Here is a 22,844-nt window from a genome sequence, read left to right as displayed (position 1 = left end):
TTTCACTCCATCTGTTCCAGACCCGGCACAAAGAGGTTTAGCTCCATGTCCCGCTGTGACGGCTGTCATGAGGAACCCCGTCTACACGGCCTGGAGCCACGAGATCCCCACCAACAACTGTCCTCCTGCCCCCAGCTCAGGCGTCCAGCAAGCACATTCACACACAAGGTGTTCTGGCAGGTGTTTATTTTTTTTTTAACGCATGGACATTTTCTCTGTAGATTGTTTCAATGTTAAACTCTGCGATTGTGCATTTATTGCTCACAACAGTGTGTACACTGCCCCAGATCTGTTGAACAGATGGCATGTAGCAAATGATATCTTACTCTGGACTGAATAACTGACAGCCAGGGACTTAACAGAGGCTTTTTTTTTTTTTTTTCCCTCCACTTTTAGCCCCCAGCATCAAGGTCGCCACAGTCTGGACCTGAGCCACAAACGGACCGGAGACTTGACGGAGACGAGCTGCAGCCAACCGCCGCACAGCACGAACTCCTTGCCCTCTGGTGCCAGACTGAGTACGTATGGTGTCCTAGTTTTAAAACACATTTCAAACATCCTGCCAGTGATCTCACCTATGCATGCTCCTAAGTTTAAATGCCAAGTTTAAACAAATAGTAAAATCTATTTTATTTTTTTTATTTGCTGTGATATCTGGCAAGCAGATCTTTTGATTTCTTTTAAACTCATAAGTATCAACGCACCTTTTCTCCTGCACTTTTATTATGTTGTAATTCCATAAAGGGTTTTTGACACAGTGCACAGCAGACACGCCTCACCTTAAAAAGATACTCCACGGATTTTAGGACTGAAGGCTGCCATGTTGTGTATATATATATATATAAAAACGCATCTTAGCGCCAACTTTTCATTCATCTCTGCTCGAAGCGAGTAGCTCATGGCTACATTCTGTGTTGAGAACACATCACACATACGTTTCTAATAAAGCCTCATTAGCTGATCTGCGTTACGAGCAGCAGGTTTTGACAACAAAGAAGAAACCATCGAAAAAATAGAAATAACCTCCTGATTAATATTTGTTTATGAGTCCAGCTCGGGCCTTTCTGGGGGGAGTTTGCATGTTCTCCCTGTGTCTGCGTGGGTTTTTTCCGGGTTCCCCCGGTTTCTTCCCAACTCCAAAGACGTGCTTTTGTGAAAGTGTGAGTGTGAATGGTTGTTTGTCTCTGTGTTAGCCCTGCGATAGACTGGCAACCTGTCCAGGGTGTACAATGACAGCTGGGATAGTCTCCAATAACCCCCGTGACCCTAGGATGAGGATGAGGATGAGGATTAAGCTGTAGTAGAAGATGAGATGAGATGTTTAAGATGCACCATGGTTAATCAGTGAAGGACTCTCTATCCCCACTAAAGCCAGAACATGTCTGAGTAACATCCAGGTCCATAAATTTCCCACTGAATTGTCACAAGGTGATTAATGTTATTTATTTCTCCTGTCAGTGGTTTTAATGTTGTGGCTGTTCTGTGTATTCTGTGCATATGAAGGTGAGGTGTGGAGTTTTTATTACTCAGCATAAAGGCCACACATTTAAATGAATTATCTAGCCACTAAATTGACCTCCAGGTGAGTTAATGTGTCTGAATCAGCTCGGTGGATGACAGTGATTGATTAGCTACATCAAATGTTAGCTTCCTGGTCATTAGTCAGAGCCGCCTAATGCAATCAAAGTTTTTTTATTTTTAGCCTGGGAGAATTGACCTTTCTGTTTTTGTTTTGTTTTTTTTCTCAGCCACTTTAGGTACTGTGCAGTTTAGAGCAGAACGCATAAAGATTCCTCCGGCTCGTTATCCCCGCTCCACTGGATCTGACAGAGGTACTGTTCAGTTTGGCAGCAAACATGATCTGATTGTGAATGTTATGAATACCTGAATGCTTTTTCTTTTTTTTTTTTTCTCTGCCACCAGGCTCCCTCTCACACTCTGAGTGCAGCAGCCCGACACCTCCGATGTCCCCTGTCAACCTGGAGACGTCGTCTTTCACCAGCAGCCAGTCGCAGAGCTCCATCTCCACCCAGCCCAGGATATCAGTCAGCCCTGCTCCAGTCGGTGACAGGCGGAAGGATGGGTAGGCCGGCCCCCCCCGCTCCGCTCCTTATTTCGCCATCATTCACCAGAACATGACATGTTTTCCACCATTTGTCTGTACTTCTGTCTGCTTCATTGTGATTAAGTGCTTGTGATGCAGTAAACAAAGCTCCGAGGCGCCATCTCACACCGTTAGAGCACTGACTCACCGTTAATAATCTTATTCTCATCTCTCTTTTCCTCTCTGCTGCTGATCATTAGAACCTGAAATCTAGCTCTCCTGCTTTGGGTGATCTTTTCTCTCTTTCTTCTCTCCGTCTGCTCCTCAGATTTGTTTCTTGCTGCACCTCCTCTGTTAGACTTCCAGTGGCTGCTAAGCCCACGTTCCTCTCATTAAGAAGCTTGAGGTTTGTCCCGTGCTGCTTGTAGCACGTACAGTATATGGGCTGTCAGATCTCAAGACCAAACATAAATATAATGTTCCTTCCCCACTTAGCAGCAGCAGGACTAGATTTGTTTGAATGTCTCCTAACTGTAATAAATAAATGGATGTGTATCCTTTTAAGTCATTATATTTTCTCTGCTTGTTATTTATTCTTAAGGCCGTTTAATTTTGCATGATTGCATGAAATTGACTTGAATTTTAAAAATGCACAAATCAAATCCCAAATCAAATATATAGAATCATTTATGCATAGCACAGAGAGTACTTTCACCACAGGTGTGAAAACACGACGTATAACAAAATGTTTTTCTTCTTCTTCCCCCCATGAAGGCCATACTTGGAGGAACCACGCAATGTGACGGTGCAGAAGGGAGCAGAACCACTTGGTATCTCCATCGTGAGTGGAGAGAACGGCGGAGTGTTTGTGTCCAAAGTGACAGCAGGCAGCATCGCTCACCAAGCTCATTTAGAGTACGGAGACCAACTCCTCGAGGTACGCCAGCCGTCCCACTTCACTCCGTGTGAGGCCACATTTGATCTTTCCTGTTTGTTTTTTTTTTTTAATGACCCGCAACTGTTCCCAGTTCAATGGAATCAACCTCCGTAACGCCAACGAGCAGCAGGCGCGGCTGGTGATCGGGCAGCAGTGCGACACAGTCACCATTTTGGCTCAGTATAACCCTCACATGGTTCAGCTGGGGAATCACTCTCGTTCAGGGTAAGAGGAAGAGAAAACACGGCAGAACAACTTTCTTTTTTACGAGTCTATTAAAAAATGTAAGGAGAACCTGCTGTAGAACTGAAATACACGATCAAGAAAAACGTGAAGAACGGCACAAGGTGTTGACCTGGCCTCCAAAGTCACTCGATCCCAAACTGATCAAATATATGTGGGATGATCCACAGATGCCCCTCCCCTCAACCCATAGGACCCAAAGGCCCCCGCTAACACCATCCTGTTATCAGACACCACAGGACACCCTCAGAAGACACATGTCCATGTCTAAGCGACAATGACTTCACATATTATTTTTTTCTGTTTTCCCAAGTTATTTATCTTGTTATCTTGGATAAACAAAATTTTGTTTTCTTTACACATTACGATATATTTAATTCGAGAGTTAAACCATACTTGACCCGTCATGCTGACTGAGCAGTTCCTAATGTAATTGGTCTACTGTAAGGTGAGCATTTGCTTTGTGCTTCAGCGTTTGCCAGATAAAGTATCTGGAGATGACGAGTTAAATAACTCTGAGAAATTCTTGAGAAAATGAAGCTCGTTTTCCCAAGATAACGATATAATTAACTCCAGAAAACAGAGGAAATGAACTCGTTATCACGGGAAAATGGAGAAAAAATGAAAAAAATGTGTATTCATGGCTGCTTAGGGTTTTGAATATCTACATAATATTCAGTCATAATGTTATGCCTGATCGGTGTATGATTGAGATTAAATAACAGTAAATAGTAATTAAGAGCAGTTTATATATTCTATAAATGTGCTTAAATAATGATTAATGACTCTGCCTCCTAAACTCAAGGTAGTAATTTGGGTTTTGGTTCTCCTCAGGTCTCGAATGGAATCCATCAGCAACCAGCCGACCCCCCAGGACAGCGGAGCCACCACCCCAGACAATCACTCGGCTGTAGATGCCCTGAGTGAGCAGGACGAGGGCACCATGACTCCTCCATCTAAACCCACCACTCCTGCCACCAGCCCCCACAACTCCTTCAGGTAGCAGCTTATTTCTGTTCAGTTATTTTTTTTTATGTCTTTATGGCATATTGTGACTTTAAAGTTGGGGTCAGACGGAGAAGTTTCAGTTTTTTTCACCCCCCTCTTTTAGGCTACCTGGTTCGGTTACACACCGGGCTGCGGAGCCTCGGCTGGTGAGGCTGAAGAGGATCCAAGTAGATCTGGGGGTTCAGGTCTGTGGAGGAAATCTCTGTGGCATCTTTGTAGAGAGTCTGGATGACGACAGTCCTGCTAAGATTCCTGACGGTCTGCTGCCTGGAGACCTGATACTGGAGGTATAAATAGTGTTTATTAGTGACATTATCGAAGATGTCATGGTGTGCAATGAAAATGATTTGGAGTCATGTAGTGATGGAGTTAAAGCAATTCAAGAACAGGCTTCTTCTGTGCGCACATGATAATACACCCACAGGAAGCATTAAAGCAGCTATGACAGGAGCATATACTGTATAAAGTCCAACGTCTGTCCTTCTGACTCGCTTTTACTGGAAATGAGTCATTGTGTGTTGACGGCAGAGCTCTGAGTACTTTCATCAACTGCGTAATTGATGTTTTCACACAGTATAATGGCATCAGCATGAAGAATAAAACTAAAGAAGACTCTTACCTGGAAATGTTGAAACCAGCTGAAACAATCACATTCAAGGTCCAGAGCTGGGTCGAACGCCTCGCTGCAGTCAAAGAGACGCCCGGAGATGGGTTTTTTATAAGGTATGCTCTGTGTTCATCAAACTATTGAGACTGCAGACAAAAGCAAATTATTATTTATTTATTTATTGGTATTTTGGTTATATAACATGCAAACGTACGACACTAATCAGATATCAACCACAGCTCTGAGTAACGATGCCATGGACTGTTTAAAAGGGCAAAGAGAGCAGCCCTCAACTATGCTGCTGTTGCAAATCCAGAATGATTGTCCTGCAGAGGCCGTACTTACGAATCAAACCTGCCAAGTTAAAATGACCAAGTATGCAAACTTCAGATTTGCATACTTGGTATTTCTGAATGCCTCATGTTTTGGTCACACACACACTACAGGCCACAGGTTTGGAAGCAAGATCAAATTTCATAAAACATCATAGTTTCAGTGGTGAACTTTGCATCAAAATAAACATTATATTTATATTGTAACGAGTTACTTATCAGAAGACTATAATTATCAGGTGTTTGAGTTTACCTCTGACTTTAACAATAGCCTGGCATGTATGAGGCATTCGTTTCACAAGGGATATTTGTATTCAGACTCTAAAAAGCCACAGACTTGTATTGAATAATGTGAACTGTGATTCTTTTTGTTAAACTTTTGCACTGAAGTTGTGACTCTTGCAAATCTTCTTGACCCTAAAACTAAGCCCTTATTTTCTTTTGCTTCAGCAATGATAACATCAATAGATTGAGGAAAGTGGTAAAAGCAAAGTCTGATCGTGCAGTAAATACATCCCTAAAACCCAGAATTATGAACAGAAACTTGAAGTTGCGTCCAAACGTTTGGCCTGTAGTTTAGTTTACGTATTTGGACGTAACTTGGGGTCTCCTGGTTTATTTTTTCTTGATTCATCCGAACTGTTTTGCTGCTCATTCCCTGTCAGAGCACTTTATGAGAGGGTGGCAGAGGCAGAGCAGGAGCTGAGCTTTAAGAAGGACGACATCCTGTACGTTGAAGACACTCTGCCGAACGGAAACTTCGGCTACTGGATGGCCTGGCAGCTCGACGAGAAGGCACAGAAGCTGGAGAGAGGGCAGATTCCGAGTAAATACATGTAAGTCCACCTCATGATGTACTGATTATTTTAATTCCCCTCATGAGTTTGGTTGCACTTGACTTTGTGCTGTGTCGCATCCATTAGGATGGACCAGGAGTTCTACAGAAGACACGGCATGGCTGATATGAAGGATGAGAACGGCACCAACAAGACGATGTCTGCAGCCGCCCGGAGGTCGTTCTTCCGTCGAAGGCTAAAACATAAACGCAGTGGATCCAAGGACGGGAAGGACCTGGTTGCTATGGATGCTATAAGCACCGATTCTTTACCCCTCAACGAGGGTGAGAAATCCTCTACTGAGGCAACTTTATAGCATCTTTTTAGTGTCGCACACCCAGATTTCATTTTCAGATTAGAAGCCATGAGCACTAAGAAGATACAAAAAATGTAAAGACACTTTGATATATAAAATCATTTCTTCTTTAATAACTCCAGAATAAGCAGAGATGGATGGTAGAAAAGAATATGTGGACATTTATACACTGATCAGCCAAAACATTATAACCATCAGATACTTGATCAGTTTGGATCAACTTGGAGGTCAGGTCTTGTGCTGTTCTTTGTGTTTTTTTGAGTCAGGCTGCATAGATTGATGGATAGATGGATAAATAGATGCTTTATTTATCCCAAACTGAGAAATGTACAGACACTCAACACCATACATGCTACATAACAGGAAAATACTATATACTATTCACAGAATTATAAAAGTAGGTGAATTGAAATAAGTGGACATAAAAGCTGGCTGCTGACATCGAGGAGTCCTATGAGTATTTTGAGGATTTTCATTTGCATATGGGGAATAAAAAATATATAAATAAAAAAAAAATCTGAATTTGCAAACTGACAAGGGATTATCGGATAAATGCTGCATAGAAATAAAAAGAAAAGTAAATATGTGTACTTTCTACCACTCAGAGCTTCAGCTTTGTCAGATGGAAATAGAGAGAGAGTCCAAATGTGCTTAAAAGTATTTGCGGCCGTATTTTGTCTCAGGACTGTTCTCTCTCGGGTATGAAATTGTGGCTATAAAGCAGGATCCGCTGGCTCAACAGAACTCTTCCCAGGATACAGAAACTCATAACTGTGGTTATTAACAGCAGCTGCGTCTCTGCGTCGGCTCTGTGTACTTTTGCAGTGCAGTGAATTGTGTTTCTATTTTTTTTTATTTATTTTTTTTTTTACGCTCAGATGGAGTGAGTCTGATGTACCAGCGGGTTCAAAAGGTGGAGTCCTTGTCCCCGAGAGCCGTCCTGATCCTGGGTCCGTTAGTGGAGGCCTGCAAAGACATGTTGGTGAAAGAGGCTCCGACCAAGTTCTGTCGCTGTCTGCCCGGTGAGCTCCTGGACACACATCATCTGTAAATAGAAAGAACAGAATCTATAAGTCTCACTTTTGTTTTTACCTTCAGAAATTATGAAGGCGTCGCAGCAGGCGATAGAGCGGGGGGTGAAGGACTGTGTGTTCATTGACTACAAACGACGGAGCGGCCATTTCGACGTGACAACCGTTGCATCAATAAAAGAGATCACGGAGAAGGTGAATTCATCTCACTGCACGTTGGCCATCAGTGTGGCATCTATTGAGCAGAACGTCAACCATACAGTGTTTCATAACTGCTGTTTGTGCAGCTCAAGTTACAGACAAGACAAGTGCATCCTGTTTGTAGTATTTGTCTTAAATTGCAAATCATTTTTCTGATATAACTGAACTGATTTGATTTGTGCAAACTTGCACACATCTAAAGAATCTAAACCAGGGTCTTAAACGTGTTTCAGGCCAAGGAGAGATTAAGTAGGAACCTCCTAACTACTATATTGTTGTATATTAAACTCGGCATAGTGCTATTTATAAATATACATTATTAGCATTTTGCATTCACTATTAAGCTGTTCAAGTAATACACAGATTTGGATATTCATTTTTTTATGTTAAACATGTGCAACACTAGGCTGGCTGTATAAACATAAACTTACCTGACATAGATATACTTATATATATCATGCACTTTTCTGCTAATATTGAAGCATCTGGGATTTCGCCTGGGGACTGAATAAGCTCTCTGCTAATTGTGGGAAACATGAATATGTGACCTTGTGATTGGCTCAACAGTGATAGGGGCGGGGCCTACTGTGTGCAGGAGGCTTAGCTTGACAGAAAGATAATGTAATTTATCCCTTTACTAAAATATGTTGGGTTCATGTTAATGTGTATTTAAAGAAATTAAAATTTGTAGGGAAAAAAATAAAATAAATAAATAATAGAAAAATGTCTCATCAACCAAAGATTTTGCGACTCCCCTGCAGTGACTCCCTGTTGAAGATTTATAATCTAAACCGTGGATCTTTAACAGGGAGGTACTGCGTATGTACATTTTTATTTTTTTTTATTTCCCCCATTAATTTAATCCAAAAGACGTTGAATGCAATTTGAACCACTTTCCATTTGTCATTTCTTGAAATTTCAAGAAATTCTTCAAGTCCAGTTGCCATGGTAATCCACACTTTTTCAATTCATCGGCGAGAATGGACCTCCAATCTACAAAATTTAAATCCCTTAAAGGGATAAGGGATAGCTTAATAATGAATGCAAAATGACAATAATGTATATTTATAAACAGCACTATGCTGAGTTTAATATAGAACACATATAGTAGGTAGGAGGTTCCTACTTAATCTCTCCATCAGTTTGGGGTCTTTGCCCTGAAACATGTTGAAGACCCCTGATCTAAATACTTAAACCTGATCTGATTGAAATAAGTTTTTGCTATAAATTCTGCAGGACACTGTTTTGAACCACCTCCCATTTGTCATTTCTCTCATTTTCTCTCATAGGACTGTCACTGTTTACTCGACATCGCCCCTCACGCCATCGAACGTCTCCACAGCGTTCACATCTACCCAATCGTCATATTCATTCGCTACAAAAATGCCAAGCAGATAAAGTGAGTAATCTCATGCTTTAAGCATTGATTTTTATTTCACATATGTGTTTATTTATTTATGTATTTATTCCCTGAAGACAAAATAAGTGTATGTCAAGCTTTCCTTTGTGGTTTGGTGTCTCTGCTGTTTCTCTAGTTTGATTTTGAGTTCAAACTGAGGCTGTTTGTGTTTTTACAGAAATGTAGGGCAGAGGATTTTAAATAAACAAAAGTCAACAACACAGTAACAGTTAACACACTAACACATGAGGCTGAATGCAGCAATGACTCACACAGAGATTTCTCCAAAAAGAAGGCTTCCCCGTATTTACACCAATTCCCATTCCAGGAAATATTACTCTTGATTGCTCTAATTATTTTCTCTGTGTTGAGACTGACATCTGCAGACGTCTTGCTGCTTTCATAAACATACAGTATACACATGCTGCATGTACAACAAAAACTTAATTGATTAACCTGATTCAGTTAATCTGCTGAGAAGCCGTCCCGCTCTCTTCCACCACCTGCCACGGTTCTGATCGGCGATATCTCAAAGATCCCTCTGCTTTTTTTTTTTTTTTTTTCATTCGTAATCGCATGGGAAGATTAAATCTGCTGAACCCTCAGCATGGCACAGCTTTATATGCACATGCACACAATGAGGACACCCTCAGGTCTGGCAGGAACAGGCTTTCTCTGCAACACGCGCTCACACACACACACACACACAAGCCCACAAATCTATGAAAGGGTGCACCAGGCAGACATGGCTGAGATTGATTCCTGTTAAGCCTTCACTGTCATCAGCTGAGTGCCAGCTGTCCAGAGAGGGGCTGACGGAGCCTGTGGCTCCGCTTCGTGGCGTGGGTGGCGAAAACACTCTCTGCCCCCACCCACCTCAGCTTTCACGTACACACACAAACACACCTCCCACTGCCTGCCTGGCTGCCTGGCTGCAGCGACTGACAGGAGCTCAAGGTTTTTCATGGGTTTTTATTCTCTGGGAGGCATCAGCAGACTAGTATGTCGACTGCATACCGAGCAGCAAGGAGAGAAGAGGGTGTGATGCTAGGTTAGGTCACAGGCTCTCGGTAGAAATTCAAGTAACGTGACGTTCTTCTCGAGGCTGCAGATATGGAGTGGATGAGTGGGCTGGAAGTGGAGAGACTTCACTGAAGATATGATAGATTTTTGCTGCAGTACGTTGAACCGTCCGTGGTTCAGTCTGATAAAATACTATTGAGTTTATATTTTTGTCGTTAAAGTAGCCAAGAAGAGGCTCCTGTCTGGTTAGTTGTTGGAGAATTTCCAGAAAACCTTTTCATTTACTTCAGGATAGACACCATATGAGTTCTTTGAGGAATGTGATCTTCAAGTACTTCAAAATAATGTATGATTTTCATTTTGTTTTTGAGTAATAACCTGATATAGAGAAAAACTAAGCTTCATCCTGTCCCTTCTCGAACTAGATTATTGAAATATACAAAGACAGTGCACATCAACAAACATTTCTGGCTCTTGGCTAATTTTTTAGCTGTAGTCTCTGAGGCAGGTGACATGAGCACTATGATAATTCAAAAACAGTACTTAATCCATCTCACTGAAAAAAATTGTTGTTGGAAACTGATGCCACTTACATACTTTTATGTGTTGATGGTTCAACAAAAATAAAGATCAAATCAAAATTTACACCTTTTTTTGTGCAAACTGATTCCAGACTTTAACATCTGATCATCACAGTCTTCTACAGTATATTAAGGTTTATATTCTTAGATTTGTACAAACACAATGTTCAGATCTTGAGCAGGAAACCCTCAGTGAAGAATTGATTCATGGGTTCTGTGTTATTGTGCCTCGTTATGAGTCTGTGTGTGAGGTTTTGTCTGGGATGCTGATTGGTGCTGGTGTTGTGTCCTCAGAGAGCAGAAGGACCCTTTGTACCTGCGGGATAAACTCTCTCAGAAACATTCCAAGGAGCAATTTGAGGCGGCACAGAAAGTGGAGCAGGAGTACAGCCGCTTCTTCACAGGTCGGTGGAAAGTTACCGAATTATTTTACTTATTTATTTCAACAGCTGTACACATGTGTATGCCATAGATAATTTTAGCCCCATTTCATGGCTTAATATGTTATTAACCATATTCTACTTTCTTGCAGCTCACATTTGGTCCTCTACGATAAAGTTTAGTTTAACATGGTTTGGTTTTTAAATAGGTTGTCTGAAGTTTTTGGAGCACACTTTCTTTGTGTCCTCTCACAAATTTAGAGTTGAAGCTTTGGTATTTGGAGCAGCAGCCAGTCTGAGACCCCCAACTGTCCAGCTGATTAATGACTAGATAAAAAGGAGGCGAGTTATGGGGAAGGGCTTCGGCGATGAACTCATACCAACACTGATCCCAGCTTACAGGGCGAGGTGTGCGGCCAGCTTCCGCACACAAGCCACGAGATGATGAGAATGACGAGAACGTTAATTATCAGCTGACATAAATAAAAGTCCATCTCATGCCCGGACCCGTTTATATATTTAGAAACACAAATAATAGAAAACAGGGGTCTTCAACTTTTTTCAGGCCAAGGACCCCCACCCTGATGGAGAGATTAAGTAGGGACCCCTACCTACTATATGTGTCAATGTGCGTTTAAAGAAATGTAACTTTGTGGGGAAAATCACAGCATCATCGATGCACTATCCAAAAGGCAAATCTACACCATCTTTCCAATATAACAAATTATTTGGTCTCATGTTTATTTCACATTCATCGACATGATGGTGAACTCATTAATTTATTTTTTTATTAAGGGTTAAAATTCTGCATAATTAAAGACGTTCCTGCTTTGAGTGACAGGTGGTAGCCTGAGCTAACAGGTAGCGGAGAATTGGGTCGGTGGGTTCCAACGTCAGACATGACCCTCACGTCCATATTTGGAATATGTGTGGGTGGAGTAAAGCTCATCCAACATGGCAACCGCAGGCTCCGCCCACTTCAGGCTTCATTTTCGAGATTCAGAATCCAGTGAGTGACGTCACGATGGGTTTTTCTACAGTCATTGGTGCTTTCTCAAGGCGCCTCAGCCATGGACATAGTGGAGATTGAACCAGTGACATTACAAAAAAATAAAAAAAACAGTGTCCTTTAATTTTTGATCAGGGTTCCCCAATATCAGCACAATCTCTAGCAGATTTTCTTCCAGTTCACTCATTGGATGCTTGAGTCCATGAACTCAGCCCCTCCCTCTCTATCACTTCCTGTCACTCTCTAGTGCCACCTATCAAAATAAAAGCATAAAGGTCCAGAAACATGCTCCATCTTTTGATGACTGCTGTTGGATTTACAGAGAAACCCAGAGCCGGGGATGAGAAACTGTAGAGTTAGATGTTAGATTTTTTTTGTCAGTGTTTTATAGACGAGCGAGTCATCAATTAATCAAAGAATGATTAGGCTACAATGAAGAGTTACAGTTGCAGCCCTAAATGTTTAAACAGACAAAACTGAACCACATCTGACCTACATACTTAACACTCAGTATCCACCCCCCCACCCCCCACCCTCACTGTGTTGCAGGTGTTGTCCAAGGAGGCAGCGTTTCCTACATTTGCACTCAGATCTTGACCATTGTGGAGCAGGAACAGAGTAAAGTACTGTGGATTCCAGATGGAGCTTCATAGAAACATCACCACTTTTTCTTGTCTTTTTTTTAACTCAGTAAATCGGTACACGTCAGACTCCACGGTTAACGTCCAGTACTTTTTCACATATCACAGCAATATCAGCACTGATGATGATAATGAAATATTCCCTCACTACAATAGTGATGTACTGTACTGCAGATAGATTTGTTTACACTAGCATTTAATACTTGAATGTTGTACTTTTTCCTCATACCCAGTAGCACGTCTTTAATCTCAACTTTGTCCCTTGAATCGGAGACAGGAAGTCGTCGTCCACGCAAACTGAAGACCTTATTGTTGAATATAGAACGGACCACTCTGTTCACAACTCCATATTTATATGTACTTTTCATGTCATTTAATTTATCTAATCAAATCAAAGATGTTTCCTTTTTGTTTTACAAGTGTAGTTGTCTAGTGAATAGGAAGGATGCTATTTTCCAGCTAATGTTCTTATTTATAGAGGAGAAAACTGTGGCAAACCTGCTTCCTTCACACTATGTCACAGTGTTTTTATTTTGCCGTCTGAAGTCACCGTTTTTCATTTCAGTCCTCAAAGCGTATTGTGCCAAGCTAAATATATTTGTTAATCACTTTTTACATTCTTGGACTTATAACCATCACAGCTTCTATTATAAATCAAACACCAGTCTGTCCAATGTGTTCTACTGGTACTGCCAAATATTGCTCCACTTTGTTAAGTGGATTTTTATTTTTTATTATTATTATTATTTCTTTTTTTTTCTTTTTTTTTAAAGAAGGGATATTTTTTTCTGGTGTATGATTGGCTGTCTGCTACAACACAAGAGCACGCACCTCTCGAGTTTTCCGTAAATCGCCAACATTTCATCTTCAAGTCAGATGAGACGCGTTATGTCTCCAAATGAAGTTTAATATTTCTATAAAATATTAAAAAACAGAGTACGTTTAATGGAATCCAAGGTGTCTGTGTTTTCTCTTCTAGTGTAGGGCTAGTTGCATCATTTCTTCAGTTCACACATAGCAGGCTGGTGTTAAGTCAAGGGAAGTTGCAATCCACTGATTGTCCACGAGGGGGAGCAGGTGACCACTGCAGGTTAAAACTGGTAAGATGTTTTATTATCACAGCTACCTGGTGTAGGAAAATACTCCACAAAGCGTAACCATGTAGCTTCAGATTATTTATATATTATATATGTGTGTTTTATATTACTATGTGAGTGGAAATAAGTTGATTCTGTCATAGGAAGTACTTAAGTGTCATATTTTAAGTTTATTCACTTCCAAATATGTATTTTTCTGCCTATTCCAATGTAAATCATTTAATTTAGGATAAACAAACAAAAAAAAGTGAAAACTTGCTTAGTTTATAACTATAATGGAAATGCCCTGTTTGAAATTTGAATATAAATTCACACCTCTGATGTTACTCGATATTAAAATTGGAATAGTTGCAAAGTAAGGGGGGGCTTGTGACCACAAAGTTACAATCATAAAAAATTAATGAAGCGGTCACTATAAATAACCAGACAGATAAGCATCGACGTCTGCTATTGATGGCTCCTCCCCCGCTACCTGTAAATCTGCGATGCCATCTTCCAACAAATGGATGTGACAGGCGGGAGCCCGCGAGCGAGAATTATCACCGAGATCTTTTTTTCTCCCCTCTCTCTCCTTTTCCAACGACACCTCCGTAAATTATTTGACTAACCGCGACCTTTAACGCGAGGAGCGCATTCAACAGTGCGCGGTGCGGAGCTCAAGTAGCGGACCTGCTGAAAGCTGCGCTGTTGAGGTGGAGGAGTGAGCGAATCCATGGACTGACGAGGACATCGCGTCTAATAGGTTTAATAACCAAATATAGTTTTAGTCACAAGGACTGTCGTGTAAATCGCAAGTTTTTTTTTTTTTTTTTTTTTTCGGGGAGTTAAATGTGATTTTTACGCACAGACCGAACGGATGACGCGCACTTGCAGCCCCGAACGCGCATCGTGAGACGCACGACTGATGTGTTGATTTCAAAGGAAGTTTTTTATATATATATATATATAAATATATTTTTACTTTTATTTTTTATTATTATCGCGCCGCCCTTGCCTGCGTATCGTCTCAACTTTAAACGCCGAGGCCACATGAGAAGTCAGAGGAGTGGAAGGTGGTTGACTCAACATGCCTGAGCCGCTGGGGCATCAGGGGGCGCTGGCTGGAGTTGCCCAACGCGCCTGAATCCCTCTTGAGTTGATTGCTCGTTTCGGGGGAGGGGGGTGGCAGGTGACCAAAAAGTCGGTAATGCCGAAAAACAGGGAGAAATACTTCCCAGACCCGTCCATCAGCATGTCCAAGATGAATGTGATCATCCCGTTTTCACCAGATGTGCCCTGTGACAGCAACGGCCAGCGGATGTGGTGGGCTTTCCTCGCCTCCTCCATGGTCACTTTCTTTGGGGGTCTCTTCATAATCCTGTTGTGGAGAACTCTCAAATACCTGTGGACTGTGTGCTGCCACTGCAACGCCAAGAAGAAGGTAGGTCAGGGTTGTTTCATGAAGCACGGCTCCTCAATGAAATCCGTCACAGAGAGGTTTTTTTGTCCAGCAGCCAATGCGTGACAACGGTGTGTCCGTCCAGCCGGTTTGATTTATGGAATGGGCATGTAATTAAATCTGTGTTAGGGCCTCATCCACATAGAGCGCAGTGCATGGCTCTGAATAATGCACTCTGCTATTCCTGGCTTAATGTCACATACAGTAACAAGGTGATACCGCTGCACAGAACGGTTTTTGCTGTGGGACTGAAGGCTGAGAAAGTGAAGGGTGGCGTCTTTGGAAACGCAAAAGTGCAGTTGACACTTGTTGGTAAATCATCCTCTATTAGGTTGAGTTGAAAACGAGTGAGTGGAAGTTCAGCTGTGCTGCTGAAAAGACAGGGCGGACAAAAAAATAAAAAAAATAATATATATAATTGATATATATATTTCCGGTAACCTGCCTTATGTCAGAAATGATGTCCCAGTTCCCGTGGATAATCCACAGGCCATACTAGGAGCATTTTGCTTTGGAACTGCTCTCTATTGAAGAATTAGTGACTGTGGATTATCCGGAGCAACAAGAGATGCTTTCTGGATAGAGAAAACTAAATTGTGTTCATTTCCATTTTATCTGGATGAAGACAAATATACATATTTTTCTTATTTCAATCAACCCACAGACGCTTTAGAAACATGTCGCATTTAATAGGTGGAAACATTATTTTATACGTGAACTTTAAGCCGATACTTCTTTGTTTGAATCCAAAGGTCGGGATACGCAGAGCTTGTCTCTCTGCTGCCACGTGGTTCAGACATTGGTGCCGTGTCCAATTTTTGTCACCAGGAAAGTTTATCTCAGTTTATCTGAGTGCCACGGTGTAATCCCCCTGAAATAATTTTCCAAACATTTAAGGCAACCAGACTTCCTACCTCACAGCCATTATGACACCATCTGTGTGAGATCAGTCCTGCATTAGTTCAATTGGGCGTTAATCTGGCTGTGTTTAAAAATTCGTGCTTTTTCAGTAAAGTATCACGTCATGCACCCTTCCTCGGCAGAGATGGACTAAAATGCTGAAGTCTGAAGTCAGACAGATGGGTTGGAAGAGGAGAAAATGGCAACGGCTCCATGCAGGGTGGTGCTGACCTTTTAGAAGGGAGACGTCTGTATCATTTCTATGCTACAGACATCTAAACCTGCAGATAATAACTGAAAAACATAAAACATGAATGGCGTAAGCTCAAATATCTGTGACTAACTATTTAAATCATTTGAAGTTATCATAATATGTCTGAAAGGGAAAAACCTGCAAAACTGCACATTTGAAAAGCCGGAGCTGTGTCTGCTGAGAGTTTCAGGCCTCACTACAGAATCTCAAACCATCTTTTATCAAGTTTTATTTTTAGATTTACACAAACGAAGAGAAATGCAGCACAAATCAGGACGTGGTTGTTCATTTCGGAGTCGAACAGAGCTCGTGGGAATACAAGAGAGCAGTCAGATCCTGTGTTTTTGTTCACATTTTGGCAAGCGAAGCTGGTGAGCTCCATCAACCTGTTGTGCTAGTCTGTGGGAGTTAGCCAGGGACGGGTCATCCTTTCACTTCCAATCTCCCCCTCTTTGCCTTTTGCTCTCCTGGCGTTCATTTCTTAACTCCTGCCCCGTCGTCTTCGCACCCTTTTTTTTTTTTTTTCCCTTCTCTCATCTGAGAATCAACCTTCCTCCCAAGTGTCAGAAATGCAGTGTCAGGCGCATACCGTATGTGCCATATGAATCAGGATTTTTGTTGCTAAGCAACTAGCAAGCAAAGGATTTCATTATAAGAGTAAATCTCTCTCTGTTATGCAGTTGTCTAGGCTGTGAGATGTGGCAGGTTGTGTTGGAGAAACACCTCCCCACCCCCTCCCGGTCTGTGCATATCATTAGCAGCCCAAACAGGGAGCTTTCAGTGCATTGTTCATAGAAGGGAGTTGATTATGTGTTTCCTCCACTCTTGATTTCCCGGCTTGTTTTCCCTTCTCTCCGGGGCATTCGCTGCTCGGTCCTGCTCTTTTGTGACAGCTCTTACTTCTCTGAGGCTGAGCCTCCATCTCCGTGGCTCTGGTTTCCCAGTCTGGCGGTAATCGATGAAACTCGTCATTTGTGAGGTTCTGATGAATGACTGCTATTATCTGTCTAGGGTGGAGAAAGAAATTGTGTTCCTCGTAAATGGCACGGTACTCGCATTGGGACAATTGAGGAGCTGTGGCAGCTCCTCAGTCATGTGCCAAACTACTTTCATTGGAGGAATGCGCCTTAACGGTTTGACACCACGTCTAACAGGTGACTGATGTTCAAAAGCGAATGTGTCATTGACCAATATGATGCTCGGTCACGATACTGAAAGAGTAACCCGATCAGCCATAACATTATGACCACTGACAGGAGAAGTAAATAGCATTGACCATCTTGTGACAGTTCAAAGTTCTGCTGGGGAACTTTTGGATGTGGCACAGACACACACACACAACAAAGCTTTAGGTACAACTCAAAAAACCAACACAAGGTGTTGAAATGGCCTCCAAATTCACTAGAACCCAAACTGTCCACTATAGAGGCCCCAACGCATAGAACCTGAAGTCCTCCGCTAGGGTTCCATGGTGTAATGGTTAGCACTCTGGACTCTGAATCCAGCAATCCGAGTTCAAATCTCGGTGGGACCTTCCCTTTTGGGGAAGCTCAGTAGGTAGAGCGGCTAGCTAATGTGCCACATGCTCAGGTGTTCTTGAGCAAGACACTGAACACACTTTGAGCACCAACAGGTATCCTCCTTGTATTATAAGGGCTACACTTCTCTCATGGCCGTGTTGACGTCTATCTTCAATGCTTAAGGAAACATGCATGTTAGTTGGCATGTCACGTCATGTGCATATTCATGAAATCTACATTCTCGATGTGAATGTCAGAAATGATGTCCCAGTTCCCCTGGATAATCCACAGGCCACACTAGGAGCCTGCCCCAGGGCAGCTGTGGCTACAAAAAAGTAGCTTACCCCCACCAGTGAGAATGTGTATGAATGAATATTGGTACTTCTTTGTTTGAAAGGTCGGGACACACAGACACACAGAGCTTGTCTCTCTGCTGCCACATAGTTCAGACATTGGTGCCGTGTCCAATTTTTGTCACCAGGAAAGTTTATCTCAGTTTATCTGAGTGCCACGGTGTAATCCCCCTGAAATAATTTTCCAAACATTTAAGGCAACTAGACGTCCTACCTCACAGCCATTATGACACCATCTGTGTGAGATCAGTCCTGCATTAGTTCAATTGGGCGTTAATCTGGCTGTGTTTAAAAATCTACATTCTTGATGTCAATCCAGACAGCTCATGTGCAGCTCAAGGATTACATGTGCTGCATACTGTGAGCACCAGTTACGTATAGCCTGTATAAAAACAGGCTGCAATTCAGCACCATTGATAGTGGAAGATGGGATACTTGTGAGATGGTTTGGACCGTTCCTCTACTAGATGTCTTTTCAGATGCATTGCAGTAGTACTTTAGTTGACATGTCATGATAGTACAGGGTCAATCTTTAGTGAAGTATTTTCCCCACACTTGCAGAACTGCAGCTAGTTTTCTGCAATGACCCACTGGACTCCTCCCCTCGACCCATTGGACCGAAAGGTGTTGCGTTGGGTTCCATGGTGTAATGGTTAGCACTCTGGACTCTGAATCCAGCAATCTGAGTTCAAATCTTGGTGGGACCTTCACTTTTTGTTCACGAACCAGAAGGCTAGCGAATGTGCCATATGCTAAGGTGTCCTTGAGTGAGACACTGAACACGCTTTGGGCACCAATAGGTATCCACCTTGTATTATAAGGGTTACACTCCCCTCTCGGCAATATTGCTGCTTGTCTTCAATGCTTAAGGAAATATGCATATTTATGTCAGTTCATAACTTTTGCACATGCAATCATGTCTTTACTTTGGCAGACGGTTTCGAATGGGCATTTATTGCGTCCTTTAAAGTAGAAGTCTAGATTAGGGGTTGCATTACTTCAGTCCTTTATTATGTGGTGTAAGTCAAGTGGACACTAGCTACTGTCTTGATGACATCAATAATAAAAACCCAGTAGAAAGTAAGGCTTTGCAACAATGAAATCTACATTCTTGATGTGAATCCATATGCTGACAACAGACAGCTCATGTGCTGCATACTGTGAGCACCAGTTACGTATAGCCTGTATAAAAACAGGCTGCAACTCAGCACCATCAGTAGTGGAAGATGGGATAGTTGTGAGATGGTTTGGACCATTCCTCTACTAGATGTCTTTTCAGATGCATTGCAGTAGTACTTTAGTTGGCATGTCACGGTAGTATGGGCTCCATCTTTAGTGAAGTATTTTCCCCACACTTGGTGAACTGCAGCTAGTTTCCTGCAATGACTCATTGGACTCCTCCGGTCTACCCATTGGACCTAAAGACCCTCACCGTGGTTCCATGGTGTAATGGTTAGCACTCTGGACTCTGAATCCAGCAATCCGAGTTCAAATCTCGGTGGGACCTAGATTTTTGGGGCAGTAGGTAAGTAGAGCAGGTTGTTCACGAACCAGACGGTTAGTGAATGGGCCACATGCTCAGGTGTCCTTGAGGAAGACACGCTTTGAGCACCAACAGGTGTCCTTCTTGTATTATAAGGGTTACACTTCTCTCGGCAACGTTGACATCTATCTTCAATGCTTAAGGAAGAATGTGCATATTTATGCCAGCTTGTAAGTTCACTACTTTCCAAATGTTCAACTTTGCGATCATGGCTTTACTTTGGCAGACGGTTTCGAATCTTTGGTTGATTGGACATTTTTTATATATTTTTTAAATTTTCCACAACAAATTAAAATTTTTTTGAATACACATTAACATGAATCCAACATGTGTTAGTAAAGGGATAAGGGATAGCTTAATGATGACAAGAATGTATCTTAAATAGCACTAGGCGAGTTTAATATAGAACACATAGTAAGTAGGGGGTCCCTACATAATCCATCAGTTTTGGGTCTTTGGCCTGAAAAACGTTGAGGACCCCTGCAGTAGAAAGTAAAGCTTTGCAACAATGACATCAATCATGTTATTGACCTGAACACATATATACATACTGTGAGCTGCAGATATGTATAGCCTGTATAAAAACAGGCTGCAACTCAACACCATCAGTAGCGTTTAATAGTACTCCACAGCGTGTTGGAAGATGGGATAGTAAAAAACAAATGTTTTGGACTGACATGTCACAGTCAAACAACCCACTGGACGCCTCACCTCTTTTCTACACAGAGGCCCCTCCCCTCAAACATAGGACCCAAAGGCCCCCCCGCTAACAACATTGTGTTACAAGACACCACATGACAACCTCAGAAGGCCCATGTCCATTCTCTGATGTGTTTCTGCTTTGGAGACCGACACAGTATTAGTTGACCACTAATACTATTAGTTATTAGTAGTATTAGTGGTCATAATGTAATGCTAAATCTGTGTATTTACTTCGTGATGTTGGATTTTTTTACTTTTTTTTTCAAAGGTATCATCATACACAGTCAGTTTGCCGTACGCACCCTCCGTCAGTGACTCAGAGTCCTTATATGTGTGTGAGGTGAATGAGGTGCAGGGTGACCGGAGGATTCAGATGGATAGTTCCTCTCGTGGGGGTTTTTAAGTGCCGTCTAAAATAGTGTAATTAGGAGATGAGTGTTCATGATTGAAAACCGTTTGTAATTACGAGTCAGAAAGTTGGAATAGCCGAGTGGCTCTTTGCTGTTGTCTCTGTCTCTCACGCATATGTGCAACGGCAACAGGTCGGGCAGAGTGAATACTAATGCTTCAGCTTTTGTAAATTATTTTAAAACCGAGCGGTGTCTCTGAAACAACTCTCTGATGCAAGAATCTAATTTGGTTTCGTGTCCATGTCACTTTAGCTACAGCCAGGGGCGCTTGAATGCAACACTGAAGAAAAAGAAGAAGAAGAAGCACTTAAAGGCAGCATCACTTATTTAACGATACTCTTAATCCCTTAATATTCTCTGCGGTTTGGCTCGTCGGACTCCTTTGTGAAGAAAGGCGGTATATTCCTCGTAATGTGTGTTTAATTGGCCGTGTAATTAGCAAGTATTAGCTCCTCACGTTACATAATATAAGCAGCGTGTTGCAGCTTGGCCGTCACTGAACCATCTGGGATCCAACAGGTCTCAGATTAGCACCAATGCTTTTAGTCGGCCACAGAGACAAAAGATGACGCTGTTGATGGGTCTTGCACGAACTGATTTTGTTCAACGTGCGAATGCATGTTCATTTTTATAAGAATACGTTAACCTGCTGACCACAGATGCTGCATAATCTCTCATGTTTTTGCGGCCGTGTCTAAACTTTTGCCTCATTTTAAATCCTCTCTGTTTAGCTACTGACTGGAGGGTGAGTTTACTTCCCTCCTTCCTGTTTATACATTCACATAGATATTAACTAAATAATTATTTTTGTTCAACCGGTGATTCATTAACCCAGATGGTTCGTCTTTTCACAGCCAACGTATTTCAGGAAATTCTTTTTTTCTTTTCTTTTCCCTCCTCTGAGTTCATCATTAAAGTTCATATTAATGCATTTTTAAATAATTGATTCCACTGTGTCACAGGCCCCATGTTCTATTCTAGTTTAATGCTCTCACCCTTTGAGAAATGATCATGGCGGATAGGCTAGCGGTGTTGATCAATGTCCTGCGCTGTCAGGGAGACTAGATTTAGGCACGATGATGGGACCTAAATTTGGAGTTCTCAGGCTACTGATCAAAGTGACAAAGGGGGAGATGTGCTGTCGCAGTGGCTGTAATGACTACTTCTACTTTTTTGTTCGGTGTCTGTTGCCATTAAAAATGCATCTCATCTAATTTTATCTCATCAAATAAAGTGATAAAGCAGAAGGTTGTTCGACCCTTTCGACGTACACGAAGTAAAACTAAACTTTTTTTTCCAATTATTATAAATGAATCAACGCTTTTCACACAGGAAGAAATTAAAGATTCAAATGTCAAAAACTCCAAAGCGCCTCAGCCTCACTCTGAAAGGCATCTTCCTGTGTGTGACCTTAAGATGAAATCATCCGTGCGACCTCTTTAAAGACTAATTGGACAGAGGTATGTCATGAATCACAAATCATTATTCTTTGAACTCTGCTTTTACCAGCATTGAAAGTACCAGAGCCAACGCGTTTTCTGCCCCGATTTGGTCATTAAAGTGCTGGAGAATAACAGCGTGATGCCAATTAAAGCCACTTAACGGCCGTCGACTCCCTCGACACAACCCGTGTCACGTCATTCATTAAAACAGGAACGTGCACGGTGGGATAAACGCAGCACGTCACATCTAGTTGTGTTAAGAAGAAGAAAAAGGAAGATGGTTCCGTATGAATTGTTGCTTTTAGCGTGAGGACTCCTACACACTTTATACCTTTATATCTGCAAAAACAGTAGCACATTGTGTAACTTTTAGCTTTAATATGTATCAACAAAAGGAAGGTAGCTCAATGAGAGTGTCTTAACCCTCAGGCATCTGTTTAACTTACCACCCTCTTGTAACCTTGGTGGACAAAAACGTCCATGTCCAAATACAGCTATAAAAACTTAACTGATTAATATTTTTTTCAGATTTTCTCTGCAAAAATCTCTTAAACCACTTCAGCACTTTACAAAACTACCAAAATGCCAGTTTGATTAC

General features: G+C 41.9%; 2 protein-coding genes and 3 non-coding genes across 22 annotated transcripts in view; all 5 read left to right on the top strand.

The window, feature by feature from the left end:
• LOC125022859 (disks large homolog 5-like) overlaps positions 1 to 13,539 on the top strand; it is a 37,445-nt gene extending 23,906 nt beyond the window's left edge. For 2 of the 5 annotated variants that reach the window (XM_047609808.1, XM_047609806.1), the window contains exons 18-34: positions 21 to 180; positions 397 to 518; positions 1,749 to 1,832; positions 1,924 to 2,083; positions 2,373 to 2,450; positions 2,819 to 2,981; positions 3,073 to 3,206; positions 4,059 to 4,223; positions 4,336 to 4,519; positions 4,807 to 4,955; positions 5,837 to 6,007; positions 6,095 to 6,291; positions 7,202 to 7,345; positions 7,422 to 7,549; positions 8,845 to 8,954; positions 10,853 to 10,962; positions 12,497 to 13,539. In XM_047609808.1, coding sequence (XP_047465764.1) covers positions 21 to 180; positions 397 to 518; positions 1,749 to 1,832; positions 1,924 to 2,083; positions 2,373 to 2,450; positions 2,819 to 2,981; positions 3,073 to 3,206; positions 4,059 to 4,223; positions 4,336 to 4,519; positions 4,807 to 4,955; positions 5,837 to 6,007; positions 6,095 to 6,291; positions 7,202 to 7,345; positions 7,422 to 7,549; positions 8,845 to 8,954; positions 10,853 to 10,962; positions 12,497 to 12,600 — 2,363 coding nt within the window. In that variant the 3' untranslated portion in view covers positions 12,601 to 13,539. The remainder of the gene's footprint in view (positions 1 to 20; positions 181 to 396; positions 519 to 1,748; positions 1,833 to 1,923; positions 2,084 to 2,372; positions 2,451 to 2,818; positions 2,982 to 3,072; positions 3,207 to 4,058; positions 4,224 to 4,335; positions 4,520 to 4,806; positions 4,956 to 5,836; positions 6,008 to 6,094; positions 6,292 to 7,201; positions 7,346 to 7,421; positions 7,550 to 8,844; positions 8,955 to 10,852; positions 10,963 to 12,496) is intronic. The other 3 variants (XM_047609807.1, XM_047609809.1, XM_047609810.1) reach the window with 3 other exon arrangements.
• Positions 13,540 to 14,095: 556 nt separating this feature from the next.
• Positions 14,096 to 22,844, top strand: part of LOC125022175 (calcium-activated potassium channel subunit alpha-1-like) — a 100,185-nt gene continuing 91,436 nt past the window's right edge. For 2 of the 14 annotated variants that reach the window (XM_047608566.1, XM_047608565.1), the window contains exon 1: positions 14,096 to 15,105. In XM_047608566.1, the coding sequence (XP_047464522.1) occupies positions 14,872 to 15,105 (234 nt within the window). In that variant the 5' untranslated portion in view covers positions 14,096 to 14,871. The remainder of the gene's footprint in view (positions 15,106 to 22,844) is intronic. The other 12 variants (XM_047608573.1, XM_047608572.1, XM_047608575.1 and 9 more) reach the window with 10 other exon arrangements.
• On the top strand, positions 17,739 to 17,810 carry trnaq-cug. Its single transcript has one exon. It is a non-coding gene; the product is annotated as a tRNA-Gln (tRNA).
• Positions 18,785 to 18,856, top strand: trnaq-cug. Its single transcript has one exon. It is a non-coding gene; the product is annotated as a tRNA-Gln (tRNA).
• Positions 19,585 to 19,656, top strand: trnaq-cug. The gene has a single exon. It is a non-coding gene; the product is annotated as a tRNA-Gln (tRNA).

This window comes from Mugil cephalus, chromosome 16 (genome assembly GCF_022458985.1).
Source record: "Mugil cephalus isolate CIBA_MC_2020 chromosome 16, CIBA_Mcephalus_1.1, whole genome shotgun sequence".
NCBI classification, from domain to species: domain Eukaryota; kingdom Metazoa; phylum Chordata; class Actinopteri; order Mugiliformes; family Mugilidae; genus Mugil; species Mugil cephalus.
Note: the sequence above shows the minus strand (reverse complement) of the source record. Positions and strands in the feature narration are given on the sequence as shown.